We start from the raw sequence: 16,032 nt of genomic DNA, 5'->3' as shown, positions 1-16,032 counted from the left end.
CAGGCTCTATGCTGACAATTCAGAGCCTGGAGCCTGCTTTGAGTTCTGTGTCTCCGTCTTTCTCTGCCCCCCCCCCCCCCCCCCCGCTCATGTTCGGTCTCTCTCTCCTTCAAAAATCAATAAACATTTTTAAAAAAAACTAAAAAAAGAAGTTAATCTGTGCAATGATATTTTTAATTCATAGTATTATAAAAGGTTTTTATGTTGTTTTGTTTGTATTTTACATTTAGAAATTCGACCCTAACCATGTCGGTAACTTTGACAAGCTGGACCTGGAATTCAAACAGCACACCTGGGCTGCAAATGTTTCTAGAAAGGGAGAAGAAGTGGAGCAGGAGGCTAAATCAATTCTCATGCCTCCAAAATAGCATCATACCTATCTTGGTTTTACCTTTGGAGGAGATTTTCTCCAGGGGAAGGAAATCCTACCAATTGTACATGCCTCTCAAGAGAACACAGTGCATAAGTGGTTATAAACAGAACGTAACATCAGAAAGAGGAAACTACCCAAGACCCTGTTTTATCATAAATGTTTCCATTACTTTGGTGATCAAGGGAGATACTTGAAGATTAGCAACATCTATTAAGAGCCAAAGTATGCATGGGACATGCTATTCCATTTACTCTGCAGAATAATTCACTGAGGTGAGAATTATATTATCAAATGTCAGCGAGAAAATGGGAAATATAAATAACTTGCCCAGAGTCACACGTCCAGATGGGTAATGAAACCATGATTCAAATTAAGTTCAAATTGACCTTATAACCACACTGCTCAAAACTTATATATGGGGTCAAAATATCAAATATTTATTGGTAGGACCCCTTCCCAATAGCACTTCTAGGTCCCTTAACTGTTTATTAAATATTTCTTTTAGTGATGACTTTTGCTCGCAAAGACACAAACCACCTTTTTATTAGCAAAACATCAATTTCTGGATCTAGAGCAATGTCAGCCTAGGCAAGTGTGGATACTATTCTGAAGCCTTTCACAGTATTTACATTGCCAGGGTCTGTAAGAGAAGGACTCATAGTGGGTGAGAGAAGCACCATATTAGAAGAGACGGCTTTGTAATGAATTGGGAACAGCTCCCCTTGCCTCAATCTCTGCACCCCTATGAGAAGTCACACCAGGACCTGGTTCTGTGCTCAATGAGCTCAGGTGGGGAAGAGAAGCCCGGTGTGAACCTAAGGCTAGAACAGACACTCTGCATTTGGTCCTCTTCAGTAGACTGAGTGACCAGTTCATACCCTGCAGTGTCCTCTTCTGTTGAATCAGATAATTAGTAATCTGTCCTTAATAAATTGCTAGCCAGAGGGGCGCCTGGGTGGCTCAGTCGGTTGAGCGTCCGACTTTGGCTCAGGTCATGAACTCACGTTTCATGAGTTCGAGCCCCGCACTGGGCTCTGTGCTGACAGCTTGGAGCCTGGAGCCTGCTTTGGATTCTGTGTCTCCCTCTCTCTGTGCCCCTCCCCTGCTCACACTCTGTCTCTCTCTTTCTCAAAAATAAAGATTAAAAAAAATTTTTTTAAATAAATTGCTAGCCAGAAAAAACAGTCTTTGAAACCAATAATTAAATATATGTGTGTACACACACACACACACACACACACACACACGTTCATATAAAGACTAAAATATACTAGCTCCGGTTTAAACACAACTTAAACATTCCAGTAATGAAGAAGAGTGCACTGATTTTATTCCTGGATCTGGTTTCTCAGCCAAATCGGAGTCAAATAAAGCAGTATGTTCCTGTTTATGTTAAGTGACATACATAATGTCTACTTACGATACTTCTCAATGGATTTCATAAGAGAAAAAAACTGTCCTAAGTTTCCTCTCTTCTCTAAGTGATTACAGGCCATCCAATTCCCTTTAAACTCAATTATCTCGCAACCAACTGCTTTGATAACCTGCTAAAACCAGCAGGCATAGTGTTATCAGTGAGCCAGAAAAAGAGAAAACCCCAGAGCAGCCATCCAGCGTCTTGGTTTCTCTGCAGTCAGCTCCTTCGTATCCCTGATAACAGTGACAGGAAAATTTCTCCTCCATCACTTCCAGGTCTGTATCAGATGCTTTTCCTTTCACGGTAAATTCTCCATCCTCGGAGGCTTCTATGTGGTAATTTGCAGGGTTCAAGTGAAGGTAATCCGGAGAGTTCCATATCTTCCTTATGCATCTCCCGTTACTCTGGCAGAGGTGAAGGCTGCATACCTCAGCAGCTCTGGTCACGTTGACTATGTAGCTCCCTAAGTCAGAGCTCACATACTGCTTCACCTTTGTACAGTTACCCTAGTAGAAACAAACGGGTTTAGTGTTCTTTCTGGCACCAGGAGGGTTAGAACATCTATACCCACGAGGCAGTTCTTTGGACTCGAGTGACACCTAACAAACATCTTGGCGCCAGTGGTTGATCTCTTAGGCTCAGGTGCTATAACACAGGGGATCTAGATCAGAAAAGATGAAAGGTCCAAGGGGCAGGAGATGGAACATTTGTTACACTAGGAGCTAAGAACTGAACTTGCAAATGGGCCCCAGGGTCAGCATATAATGACCTTGCCTGCTTCCAATTTACATCTTCTTTTTCTCCCTCTAGCTCCCAAGTTAATGCATGTGAAAAAAAAGAACAAACCTAAATTAGAAATCATGCCACAGCTGCTGTCCTCTGGCCACCTTTTGGGTGTTGTGGTACCTTTCATGGTTGTGAGGAACCTGAATCCTCATATTCTACAGATTTATTGTCAACCTGTAGCTTCCTGGATTTTCCTGTTAATTATGCTCAAATATCAACTGCCCTGGGTTCTAGACTTCTAGAATTTGTGTATACAATTCAAACACAAGAAAGCTTAGAAGGATGACTAGATCATTTTTTTGTGGTTCCGTTATGTGTTCTAAACGGAGACCACCTGGTTTATGCACTTCCTGCATTAAACTTCCTGATGAAGTGCTTCTCGTGAGTCACGTGGGCTGGAGGAGAACTATCACACCTGGAGAGTCAGGAATTCCTTCTCCCCATTTCTACCTAATTTTTCTATTGGACAGAGGAGACCTAACCTTATATTATCACAGCTTCATGAAAGATATCTAGGCAGCAACAAGCTGAGCCTTTGAAATTCTAAGAATAATATCAGATCATCATGAACTTGCAAAAAATTCAATTTAACAAAGTTTTGAGGATACAAGTATTACAATTCCAGGAAAATGTATCACACTATAGAGATATAAACAAACAACATCTGGAAATACAGAAGAGATTGTGACTAATGTGAATTGGGGAAAACTAGGAAGACTTCTTCGAGTAAGTAATATGTGAAGTGGGAGAAATTTGAAGAGACATATAAATCTCATTTTAAACGCTCTTAATTTTTAGCTAATTTCCCCATAGAGGACAAATACGTTCAATGTGGAGATTAAAAAGATACCATCTGTTCCTTCTTCTCAAAATAGGATATAGCACATTTAATAGTAGTTAAATGGAAGGGCTTCGGAGTCAAACTCTGGTTAATGCCAGCTTCACCATTAACTAGCCTAACTAGATGTTACTCTAGTTGGATTTCCTCTCTTGTGTCTTCCTCTATAAATGAGGATGGTAGGCCATACCTCATAAGGGTTATTATGACCAGTAAGTAACTAAGTCCAAAACAAAGAGCATTTAGCACAATCGTAGCCTATAATGAATGGTCAAAAAATGTCAGTATTCTGATTACTATCTTAACAAATGTTAATAATATTATTGAGCACCTTCTATGTGTTGGGCACCGATTTGGACTTCAATTCTAAAGCTGGTTTATTGTGGGAGCCAGGAGAGTTCCAACTGGAGTTAGCTCTAGAAGAAAAGAACAAATGCTTTAAATAATATTAACTATGCCTTTGAGGTACTGCCTTACCTCAGATGAAGTTAAGTTCATGTCTCCCCAGATAACAATGCCTGCAGCTCCCAAGGCAGCACTTTCTCCAATAGTACTGATTAGATCTTGCTAGATTGAAGAGAGTAGAGTTTATTATTCATTTGGATATAAAACAGCATGCCAGGGATTAGGGTTAGAGACTGAGTTCATTATAATAGGATGATTTTCCACTCTTTTTAAGACTTTATTTTTAAGTAATTTCTACACCCATGGGGCTCAAATTCACAGCCCTGAGATCAAGGGTTGCACACTTCACCAACTGAGCCAGCCAAGCATCCTTATTCTCCACTTTCTTAGAGTAACACACATATTGAATGAACCAAGGCTCAAAAATTACACTCCATAATCATATGGAAAAACATTAAATATTTTTGAAGAAGAACTTACATTTTGCCAAACAAGATATTATTTTGATGACAATCAGCCTGTAAATAGCCACCAGAAGCTGTTTAATCGAAGATAACTAGGGGCACATGTACACAAACCAGCCTTATGTACATGACCCAGAGTGTTACAAAAGTGTTTGCTTCTCTAAATGTGAAGAATACCTCACCTTCCTTTTGGCTAAATTCTCTTTCCAGTGTGCAACGCCCCCCCCCCCCCACCCCGTTCCTGAGAACTTCCCCCCTGCAGTGACTCAGAGGGGTTTTGTGTCACTTGGATCCCAAGGCCAGGCAAAGTAACACAGTGTTAAGGACCTGCAGGCTCTGATTTGGTCCAGCCCTTATATTTGGTCTCTGAAATTATTTGTGTATCATTTCAAAGTATCTGATTTAATGGGCCTTATTTGTGATTCATCTAGTCGTGGTAAAGTTGCCAGCCTTTTTCTCAATATGGTTAAGGTAAACAAAAATAGAATCTCACCAGGGGTATTTGGTTTTGTAGTCCTAAAAGATTATTGTTTTAGTGTTTAAAGATTAACATGAAGCAAGGCCATTTCAGAAGGCAATTAGGATTTAAAGGTATGAAGTTGTGTTACGGGAACTGGTCTGGATCACCCGGCAGAAGAACCAAGCGGCACTCAGAGATCTTGGAAGGCAGGAGGAGGTTTATTTTACACTGGTGGGCTCAGAGGAGATCATTCTCCAGACGTTGAGCCCAGAGCATCAACAGAGGGGACAATTTACCATGTTACTTCCGCATTCCTCATTAGTAGTAATTTGGTGCCTGAGGCAAACAGGGTGGGAACAAGAACCTGGAAGAGAAGTCTTCAGGCAGGGACTGAAATTTCCTCATCAGTCCTGTTGGCCATCATATAACAGATTTTCCCCTAACAGTTGTTTTTCTAATTTAAGTTCCTATGGTAGGCTTCCTAAATAAAGTTACTAAATTATAGTATACTCTCCCACTGTTTAAGATACTAAGCATTCAGGGGTGCCTGGGTGGCTCCGTCAGTTAGGCATCCAACTCTTGATTTTGGCATGGGTCATGATCTCACAGTTCGTGAGTTCAAGCCCCGTGTGGTCGAGCTCTGTGCTGAGAGTGCGGACCCTGTTGGCATTCTCTGCCTCTGTCTCAAAATAAATAAATAAACTTTAAAAAACAAAAAAAGATACTAAGCATTCACCTTTTACTCCAAGGATGAATTTCCACCAATTATACGCTGGAAAATGTAACTGGATGATTTGGTGGGAAATAAAACCAGAACATTATAATTGAATTTTACCTGGGGCATTTTATATTAATATCGACACTTGAGAGATAAATCTTATCTGACACTTTTATAGTCCACTCAAATTAAAGTCTTTACAATCTCATTTTTTTAAGTTTTTTTTTTTTTTTTTCCTGGAAATCTTCAAAAAAGGAAGAGATTTTGGTTTGAACTAATTTCTCTTTCAGGCTCACATCTGTTTCCATTTCTGTGACCACAGTGTCTGCTGAATAGGTCAGACCTGACATAACAAGAAAGGAAGGAGTTTCATGAGGCTCTAATGAGTTAGCGGAAGTGAAATGGTTTTGAAGATTATCTATGATATGATGAATATGGGGCAGAGCAGGAGCCAGCCATGTGGTGCCCAGAAGGAGTACTCTACTGGGTCCGTGTCCATTGCCTCCTTTGGCAAAGATATAATGGAGTAGGACTCCTCCCCCCACTCATTTTGAATGCAGTGAAGCCATATTCACACGATGTAATCAGAGGGGCCAAAATCTCCCAATGGCCTTCCATGAATTCCTGTTACATGTATGTTACACCCTTTCCAGGTGTCTTAGTTCTTGACTCTTCCGGTTTTTTTCAGTCTTTGTTCTCTTTGCTTTTAAGTTTTGGAGGTTTCTATTGAGATATCCTTTGGCTCAGAGAGTCTTTCCCCAGCCATGTGCAGTCTACTAAATAAACTCGTCAAAGACATTCTTCATTTCTATTACAGTGTTTTTGATCTCTAGCATTTCTTTTTGATTCTTCCTTAGAATTTCCATCTCTGTGCTTACATTGCCCACCTGTTTTTGCATGCTCTCTACCTTATCCATTAGAGCCCTTTGCATATTCATTACAGTTGATTTAAGTTTCCAGTCTGATAATTCCAACATCCCTGCCATAGCTGAGTCTGGTTCTGGTGCTTGCTCTATCTCTTCGAATTCTGTTTTTGCCTTTTAGAATGTCTTGTAGCTTTTTTTTTTTTTTTTTTTTTGATGGCTAGACATGATTTAATCTTTTCTTGATAGGCAAATAGCTCATAAAAGGAACTGCTATAAATAGGCACTTAGTAATGTGCTAGTAAGATGTAGGGGGAATGGAAGGGTTCTATAGTCCTATGATTAAGTCTCAGTCTTTTAGTGAGCCTTTGCCTCTGGACTGTGAAACTCACAAGCTGATCAGTTATGTTTCCCCCTTCTCAGGTAGGATGGGGTTAGAGCAGGGCATTTACCTTCTCCCTAGGTAGACTGGAAGACTAGAGCCAACTAGAGTTGAGTATTTCCTTTCCCCAAGTTCACTTAGTCTCTGGTAAGTCCCCAGGGGGTTTGGCTCTGGTTAAAATAGCTTCTCCTTAGGGCAGACCTTGTTAACAAGAATAAAAGGCTCTGGGGCAGCTGGGTGGCTCAGTCGGTTAAGCATCCGTCTCTTGATTTCAGCTCAGGTCATGATCTCACAGTTCCTGAGATCAAGCCCCATGTCAGCAAGGAGCCTACTTCGGATTCTCTCTCTGCCTGTCCCCTGCTCTCTGTCTCCCTCAAAATAAATTTGAAAAAAATTTTTTTCAACGTTTTTTATTTTTTTGGGACAGAGAGAGACAGAGCATGAATGGGGGAGGGGCAGAGAGAGAGGGAGACACAGAATCGGAAACAGGCTCCCGGCTCTGAGCCATCAGCCCAGAGCCTGGCGCGGGGCTCGAACTCATGGACCGCGAGATCGTGACCTGGTTGAAGTCGGACGCTTAACCGACTGCGCCACCCAGGCGCCCCTCAAAATAAATTTTAAAAAACTTACAGCAACAACAAAAAAGAACAAAAGGCTCTCAAGTATTCAAAATGGTTCTTTTCCTCCTCCTCCCTACCAGATGTATGAGATTTCACTGTGAGTACCTGATAAGCTTTTGGAGGTAGAACTCACAAAAGTATATCCCCCCTACCCATGACTGAGTCCCCTGGACTTCACACTGAGCCTCCAGCAATTCGTCAATTATAGTTCTGAAAGGGCGGGCCTACGTGGCCGACTCCATCTTGTTCTGTGTCCTTCACCTTGACCACACCTCCTCCCCTTGAGTAACCCCCCCCCCCACCTGCCTAACAGGACTCGGACCCTTCCCCAGCCAATCGGTTGAGGCCACAGCCATTACCTCACCAACTGCCCCTAGGCCCCAATAAAACCTTTGTCCTTTTGAAACTCGCTCTCTCTCCTTGGTATCTCACCGCTGTGTTCGTGCAGGTAGGGGATTGAGCTCGAGCTAGCTCGAATAAAGGCTCTTTTGCTTTTACATGGGACTCGGCTCCCTGGTGGTCTTTGGGGATCACGAATCTCTGGGCATAACACTTCAGGTTTCCCAACTCTGGCAGTGGTCCCCACAGAGGTTTCTGACCTAATAAGCTGTGATTCTCTATGCTCACCTACCTGCCTAACTTTGAGGGCAGCAATTGGCTCTTTGTCCTCACTTCTCTTTGAATCTAAGAGGGGTTGATTTTTCAGTTTGTTTTGCTTTTTACTTTTTAGGATGGAGTGACAATGTCCAAGCTTCTTACCATGCTGAGCTGGAAACCCCAAATCTCCTTTGAATTCCTTTTGGATGAATGAATTTGAATGAATTCCTTTGGGTTAAAGCATTGTTATCAGAGGAAAGAGGGAGACGCAGCATTTACATTTCGTAATGATAGTTATTGATCCATACTCAGCAAGTAAGGAAGCTGCAGGTGTTTGTGGTGAAACCCACACCTTCCCAAGTTGATTATCAGTTGGGAATGTTAGTTTCTTCCCAATGTGTCCTTTAGCATCATTATCAGAGTAGAGTTTATTGGAATGGATTCAAAATGGCAAGTCTTCATGCACATGTTGACTGGAGATGAGGAGTCAAGGGCAGATATTAATGCAAATTTGTCTACCAAATTAGCCCACTGTCACCTAGCTGAGAGCAGGGTGTTGAATGAATCACAGAGCAGCTATGTTTGGGGACCAAAAGAGCAAGGGCACTTTTCAGTGAGGGAAGTCACAGGTAAGGTGCCTCTGGGAATAGACAGGGAGCACATGAGAGCATGAGCCACATGAGGGATGTCATACAAAAGAAGAAATAAGACAATAGTGCATGATGTAACAGCGACAAATCTTCCAGGTCCTAGTGTTTTCTCCATACTCGGGTTTCACTGCCTGATGCTCAGCACGGTGCATGTAAGGAAGGTGCCCACTGTGGGGAACTGGAACATCACTAATGAGCTTCCCTTGGTGCACCAGCAGAGGGAAGGTTAATTAATTTTAGAGAATAACATCTTTAAATCTATTAGTCAAGAAAAGTCCTTTCATTATTTTTTAAAACATAGCATCAAGTTATATTTAGGTTGTGTAGATGTAAGTAGCATAGACAATCTTTCATGTGAAATAAGGTGTTAACTGCCCCTATGTCATCCCATCAAGCAATGGCTGCTGACTGAGATTCCATTCCTACACATTCCCTTTCCGAGTTTAAGGCTTCAGTATCTGTTCAAAAGTGACAGCTATACCACATATATTTTTGTAGTGCCTCACATTTTCATATACAATGTTCTCATTTGATTTTCATAATACTCCTGATAGGTAGGTAGGGCAGGTAATACTGTCCCATTTTATAGATTAAAACAATGAGGCACTGAAGTCTGACAGCTTAAGAAATTTGCTACTTATTGATAAATTATTTTTCTAATCCTAACCATAGTCAAACCTTGGTTTGCAAGCATAATTCTCTCCAGAAACATGCTTGTAATCCAAAGCACTTGTATATCAAACCCTCCAGAGAGACGAAGGTTATTGTGTAGGACGACTTGCACCATCCCTAATGGATGTTGACTATAGTTTAGTATTAATAAATTCTTGCCATATGTTCTATTTAATGTAACTGGAAATAAGGCAGCAGAGGAAATGGTCTCTATCTGCAGGTAGCCTGATCTAGAATGAAGCAAAGCATTCCTAAGCTTACTCTTGAACGGAAAAGCAAAGAACTGTCCATAGGTACATTGAACTGCCAAAAAATACACCAGTGCCAGTTGTGGGCACCTTCCAACGTTCTGAAAAATCACTGATTTCTGCCAAACAATGCAGCCTGAGACCGACCATCGGAGCATGGGAAATGACTGCCCACATCCCTGCAGAGAGAGAGAGAGACTGAGAGAGAGAGAGAGACCCATTGGCTCAGTTGTGATCATATGAAGTTGGGCATCATGTACTACTCATATGGCAAGACATCACTCGTTTATCAAGTTAAAATTCATTAGAAAAGTTTGCTTGTCTTGCGGAACACTCACAGAACAAGTTACTCACAATCCGAGGTTTTACTGTATATGTGTGTGTACACATGTACAAACACACACATACACACACACACTCTAAAGTGCAGATATCTAGGTGCCTGGCTGGTTCAGTCAGTGGAACATACAACTCTTGATCTCAGGGTTTTAAGTTCGAGCCCTACAGTGGGTATAAAGATTACTTAAAACTAAAATATCTTTGGGGTGCCTGGGTGGCTTGGTCTGTTAAGCGTCTGACTTCAGCTCAGGTCATAATCTCATGGTTCATGGTTTCGAGCCCCACATCAGGCTCTCTGTTGTCAGCATGGAGCCCACTTTGGGTCCTCTGCTCCCTCTCTCTCTGCCCCTTCCCCACTCATTCTCTCTCTCGCACTCTCTCAAAAATAAATAAATAATCTTAAAAAGAATACAGTGCAGATATCTTTGAGAGGATTGGACATGGAAGCCATTATTAGTCACTTATGATTTGGTATAAATGAATATCAGGTTTTTTAAAAATTTGTGGGCAGAATTTTTATGGAGAATACAGTAAAATGGTGGGTAAATTGAGGGTTTAAAACATTTGGAAATACCTTGCCATTCTGAAAGTTTTCAGAATGATACAGAATGAGTCCTGGGACTGACAAAGAGAACTGTTGCTAGATGAGACCCTAACTGTTGTTCCTTCTTTACCTAGAACAAGTATTTCTGAGGCTGTGGCTACTCAAGGAAACTTATCTAGGTTTACAGACTGTGCAGAATGTACTAATAGTCTAAACTAATCTTTTGAAATGAACACTTTGTCCCTTAAAGTTTGTTGTTTCTTCCAAAAGTGAATTTAGTATCACTAAACATAGAAACTTGTTTGAGCCAAATATAGAAAAGGAAACGAAGTTTCACAGAAGAAAGTAGTATTTAAGCTCCAGGGTCAAGACTATTTTGTAAAGATCTAGATAACTTTGTAAACCTACAAAGTTTTGTAAACCTACAAAACCAGGCAGTACTGATTTCCTATCATTCTTGATCATTTGTTGCTGACTTTTCTGGGAAGTACAAATATCAGTTCACAATAGAGACTTTTTTTCCCTTACTCGTCTCATTAATGGCATCCAAGGCATAGCATCTACCAAATCCTGATACATCACGTCTTTTCCTCCTCTGAGGATTAAGCTGTACTCTCTAAAGTCACCATACATGCCTAGTGGTCATGCTAAAGCCCTCACCTGGGTATGTCCTGAGCCTCTTCCTTTAGATGTCTCACACTCAGAACATCTTTATATCTTAATACACGCTGGTGAATTGAAACTTGTAATGGTGGGAACGGAAGAAGTGTGATAAACTCATAGTACCCAGTAGTATCTTAAAATACCCATGTGAAAGCCTGAACAAGTCTCCAGTTTTCTTATCATAGAAAGTTTACACATAATTGCCCAAGTCCAACCGTTAGAGTGGCATCCACTTTTAGATTTTTATCTCTAGAAGTTTCCATTTGAGTGACTACAGTAGCAAAGAGAGAAAAAGGGAGAGAAATTGGGCTGAAAATTCATCTATTTTAAAAGTTACCCTTATGGTTTGTGGGTAATGATGAGGTTTTTGGGGGGGTGGTGACAGTGGGGTCCGGAGCCGACGACCAAGAATGAATTCTTGAAGATGTCTTTGGTACGGAAAAGTGTTTTATTAAAGCACAGGGACAGGACCCATGGGCAGAAAGAGTTGCTGCCCCGGGGCCATGAGGAGAGACTGGTTATATACTATGGAATTGGGGGTGGGGGGAAGTCCTGGGGAAGTTTCCGGTGAGATTTTCATATGCTAAAGAAGATTCCCAAGATACTGGAGGCCTAGCTATTGTCAAGCTAAGGTTGTTTTTCCCTCTAGGAAAGCATTAGCATTAAGACAGCAGGGGGTTCCTGGAGAAAGTTTTACTCTGCCAGCCTCAAGTATTTGTCAATGGGCTGCAGATTATGAGGAAATTTAGTTCTATCTGCCATTTCCTCCTGCCTGTGTTTCCCACCACACTATGGAGGGGTGATGGAGACTTAGGTCCAGCAGACTATGAGCTCTATCAGTTAACCCCTTTCCTTTGTTCTTGGGCAGCCAGGAGTGCCTGAGGACTATCACACATCTCCCACCTGATTGGCGGGGGGGGGGGGGGGGGGGGGGGGGGGGGCTAAATCTGTAGAGCCACCTATTTTTGCAGATTCACCCTTAAGCCTCTTGAAAAAACTTTTTTTAGTTTAAAAAAATTATTAATTATGGTAAACAGACACATATAAAATTTATTACCCAAACCATTTCTAAGGGTACAATTCAGTAGTGTTACATATATTCGCATTGTTGTGCCTCACACCTTTTATGAAAACTGGTATTATACATAAAAAGAAAAACTTTTTTTTTTCTCTTGACATTAGATGGTGAGGCCAGAAGCAAGAATGCTTCCAATCACACTTCCACGTGTGTGAGCAAAGTATTCCATTTTATTTTTTAACGTTTATTCATTTTTTGAGAGACAGAGTGTGAGTGGGGGAAGGGGCAGAGAGAGCCGGAGACAGAGAATCTGAAGCAGGTTCCAGGCTCTGAGCTGTCAGCCCCACATGGGGCTCTGTGCTCGAACTCACGAACTGCAAGATCATGACCTGAGCCGAAGTTTGGACACTCAACCGACTGAGCCACCCAGGCACCCCTATTTATTTTTGAGAGAGAGAGAGACAGAGCGTGAGTGGGGGGAGGGGCAGAGAGAGTCAGAGACATAGAGAATCTGAAGCAGGCTCCAGGCTCCAAGATGTCAGCACAGAGCCTGAAGCCGGGCTCAAACTCACAAACCGGGAGATCATGACCTGAGCCAAAGTCGGACACTTAACCAACTGAGCCACCCAGGCGCCCCAAATTATTCCATTTTAAAACATCCTCTCTGATTTCCCAGCCTGTTTGCCACCAGCCGTTTCAATAAAGGCCAATAGCGAGGGATGGTCATCAAAGCTGGGGAGGAGGCAATAATAGTTGTTATCACCTTTAAACCTTCCCTCCATACTGTGTTCCTTAAAAGAATAATTCTAAATAAGATCATTAAAATTCAGTTTGCATAAGTAAAGAGTCTAAGAGGATGGCTAGTGAAAGAAAGAATTAGGCTCCTTTCTAAAAGACCACTAATTGGGAATTCTTCAATGAACATAATTAACAAAAGAAATGTTTCTTTTAGAGTTAGGGAGGAAATCCGCCCCCATCCTCAGCAAGGGGTGTCTTACCTTAGAAAGAAAAAATAAAGGTTCCTCCCTGTAGCCTAGCCTTGTGTAAACGAACACAGGCAGAGCGTAATCGTGGGATGTCATGGTGGAGATCCTCATGGATTCGTGCACCCGAAATTGCGAGAAGCGCAAAATGTTTTCGTTGTCTCCGAGAGATTTTCTGACACCAATAGAAGGATACAAAGCAGCACTGCTATTCCAGAGCCAAGAGAGCTCATTGTTTCTCAACACTTCCTCTTCCGGGCATGACCCAGTATAATTCGGGGCATAAACATTATAATTGTGGCAATCAGGATATAAATAATAACCCCATAGGCCCTTGGGTCTACTCTTCATTCCCAATTCGATGGTTTCCTTCATGAAAGCTTTTGCACTTTCTTCAAATGTCGCTTTGGCTAAATATTCAATATCAGTAGTTGATACATTCTCTTGCATATCAGAAATCAGCTTTCTTGACTTCTGTCTGTAGACGTCTTTTGTGTTCCAGTTACGGGCCCACTGGGGTCGCCAATATTCCCAGTCGATAACAGCAAGTCCACTGAAATCTTCAGCAGGTATGTAATAATTAATATCTTGGTCAGCTTTCTCTAGATGTACTTGCAAACTTATGTTCTGAGGGAGACCCCCATTAATGGGAACCCCCTGCGATGTATACCATGGATAGTATCCCAATCTGTTGACGTAAAATATGGTGACATTTTGTCCCCTGGCCTTGGCCAGTGGGCTTCCAATCACCTGAAACATTTTCAAATTTAGTCTTATATTGTATTTTATCAAACACTGATCCGTTGGAGCATTCCAAGCAGCTATAAAAGGTTTCCTTTGATAAATTGGAAGTCGGGCAGGTTTTAGAGAAGAGATAGACTTCAGAATAAAGAATATGAGCAGCCATGATGTGAGATGTATTGGTTGAACAACACAAAACCTTAATTGTCCTTCAGATAATACTTTCATGATAAGATAAAAACCTTATCTTCCGCCTTAAGGTACTGTGGAAGACCTGTAGGGAGAAGTAATTTTCTATTAGTGATAATTTTGAGGAAAAAGACTCAAATACTGGGTGGATATTATTAGATTTTAAAGAGGACTATACATAAATTGAGATACAGAAGCAAGGGTAGTGACTGAGTTTCCATTCAGGGGCAAGCAATGCAATTCAATAAAAACTCATGGAACTTCAGACCCTATGCCCAGAATACAAAGTGAATAAGATGTGGTTATTCACTTGTGGTTGCTCTTGAGAAAGCTTATGATCAAATAAAAATGTAAAATTATACCCATTATCATTTTTGAAAAGTCATCAAATCCTAGGCACTAAGCTTAAGTACTTTATAAAATATTCATCTCATTTAATCTTATAATAACTTTGTATTATCTCACTAAGCCAAAAATGTTGAGATGCTTTCCCAGCCTTGTGGCTAGGGTGCTGATATGCAATCGCAGTCAGGATCCATCCTACTCTGAACTTTGAATTGAGATCTTAGGAATCAAAGAGCCTGAAAGGTGGTGGGGCCAGAAATTCCGGCTTCCATAAATGGCAGGGCCTCTCAGGGGCATTCAGAACCTGATATCCATGGTGTTGGTGTTAAGTGGCAGGATTGTCCTTATGGGACAGCACTTCTCTGCTCAAGTCAGTGAGGTTTTGTTTTGGTTCGTTACAACCAGGAAGTCTGGCTGACGGAGGTTTTTTTCCATGGAATCTGTGGCTTTTGAGTATTTCCGTCCGCAAAGCGGTGTGCTGCATATTGTATGTAATTATCATTTTTAGCCGCTAGATGTCACCAGCTAAACCGTATAGCATTTGTGAGACCTAGGACACTGAGGCAAGCCAAAATTTAAAATAATTTATGAAAAATAGAAAACCTGAACAGACCAGTTACTAAAATAATGTGTAAAACTTTATTCAAAGACATTTAAGAAGTGCTAAGTAAATGGATATAAACAAAATATCAGTTTGGGGGCACCTAGGTATCTCAGTCAGTTGAGCTACCTGACTTTTGGCTCAGGGCAAGATCTCGAAGTTGGTGGGTTTGAGCCTCTCATCAGGATCCCTGTTGTCAGTGCAAAGCCCACTTCAGATCCTCTGACCCTCTCTTTCCATGCACCTCCCCCACTCACACTGTCTCTCTCAAAAATAAAAAATAAACATTAAAATATGTGTGTATATATATGTATATATATATATATATAAGTTTTTAAGAATTATGGAGGTATTTTCTTCATCTGTGAATTGAATAAATATGTGTTCCTCCACCACACGAAGATGGATAAGATTGCTTATCTTAGTAACTTGAAATATGTCACACTGAAGTATAAATTATTATTTGAAGAGAGCAGTATTTTCAAGAGGATATAATTTTATGCATACAACAAGAATCGCGGTCCTTTAAAATGTCCCTTTTCTTTGATTTTTTATTATATTCTGCCTTAGGATAAGAAAAATGGATTTACTTGCATAGGTGTTCATTAATAGGGGAGAAAAAAGCTTTTATTTAAAGGTAAAATTCAGCTTATGTTAGAGAAGGCTATAAATGTATACCAAAAAAAAGTATGTATGTATATATATATATATATATATATATATATATACACACACACACACAACCTATCAGAACACTCACTTTCTGCTTTGGGTTTTATTCAAAACATAGCTTTCCACTGATTATTGTTTCCCCTTTGGTCAGCCCCCTCATTACTGCCTGCAAATCTTCACCCATTCATTACAAAATTACCAAGTTATTCTTTTCTCCTTATCCTGGAACATTATTATTCCCCTTATTCTGGTTACTGGAAGGTACACACGCCATGGCAGGTGGCAGGCCAAACTCCTAATCGAATGTACGGATTACACAACAAATACGGGCAAGGTAAGTAAGGAAAGTTCAGTGCCTGTGTCTTCTGCTTGCTGTATGTGTCAGCTTTCTGCTTCCCACGCAGGCAGGTCACGGTGCTGGTACACCCTCTGTCACTCTCCTAA

General features: G+C 41.0%; 1 protein-coding gene across 1 annotated transcript; it reads right to left on the bottom strand.

Annotated features, from left to right (window-relative positions):
- Positions 1-1,678: 1,678 nt before the first annotated feature.
- HYAL4 (hyaluronidase 4) lies at positions 1,679-14,137 on the bottom strand. The gene is made up of 3 exons (XM_043585860.1): positions 13,056-14,137; positions 3,892-3,981; positions 1,679-2,296 (listed from the first exon to the last, which is right to left on the bottom strand). Exons 1-3 carry the CDS (start codon positions 14,007-14,009, stop codon positions 1,886-1,888), a joined length of 1,455 nt encoding a protein of 484 aa, XP_043441795.1. The 5' UTR covers positions 14,010-14,137; the 3' UTR covers positions 1,679-1,885.
- Positions 14,138-16,032: the final 1,895 nt, after the last annotated feature.

Source organism: Prionailurus bengalensis, chromosome A2, assembly GCF_016509475.1.
Source record: "Prionailurus bengalensis isolate Pbe53 chromosome A2, Fcat_Pben_1.1_paternal_pri, whole genome shotgun sequence".
Lineage (NCBI taxonomy): Eukaryota > Metazoa > Chordata > Mammalia > Carnivora > Felidae > Prionailurus > Prionailurus bengalensis.
The sequence above is the reverse complement of the archived record's forward strand: the minus strand, read 5'-3'. Positions and strand labels throughout refer to the sequence as shown.

What these genes read in the sequence shown, in the direction of transcription:
- HYAL4 (XM_043585860.1), bottom strand. Translation starts at nt 14,009, where the DNA reads ATGAAAGTATTATCTGAAGGACAATTAAGGTTTTGTGTTGTTCAACCA. An exon ending in CTTTATTTTTTCTTTCTAAG is followed by an intron (nt 3,982 to 13,055) that starts GTAAGACACCCC and finishes TCTTCAATCTAG; the next exon opens with CAAGATCTAATCAGTACTAT. An exon ending in TGAACTTAACTTCATCTGAG is followed by an intron (nt 2,297 to 3,891) that starts GTAAGGCAGTAC and finishes TGTTTCTACTAG; the next exon opens with GGTAACTGTACAAAGGTGAA.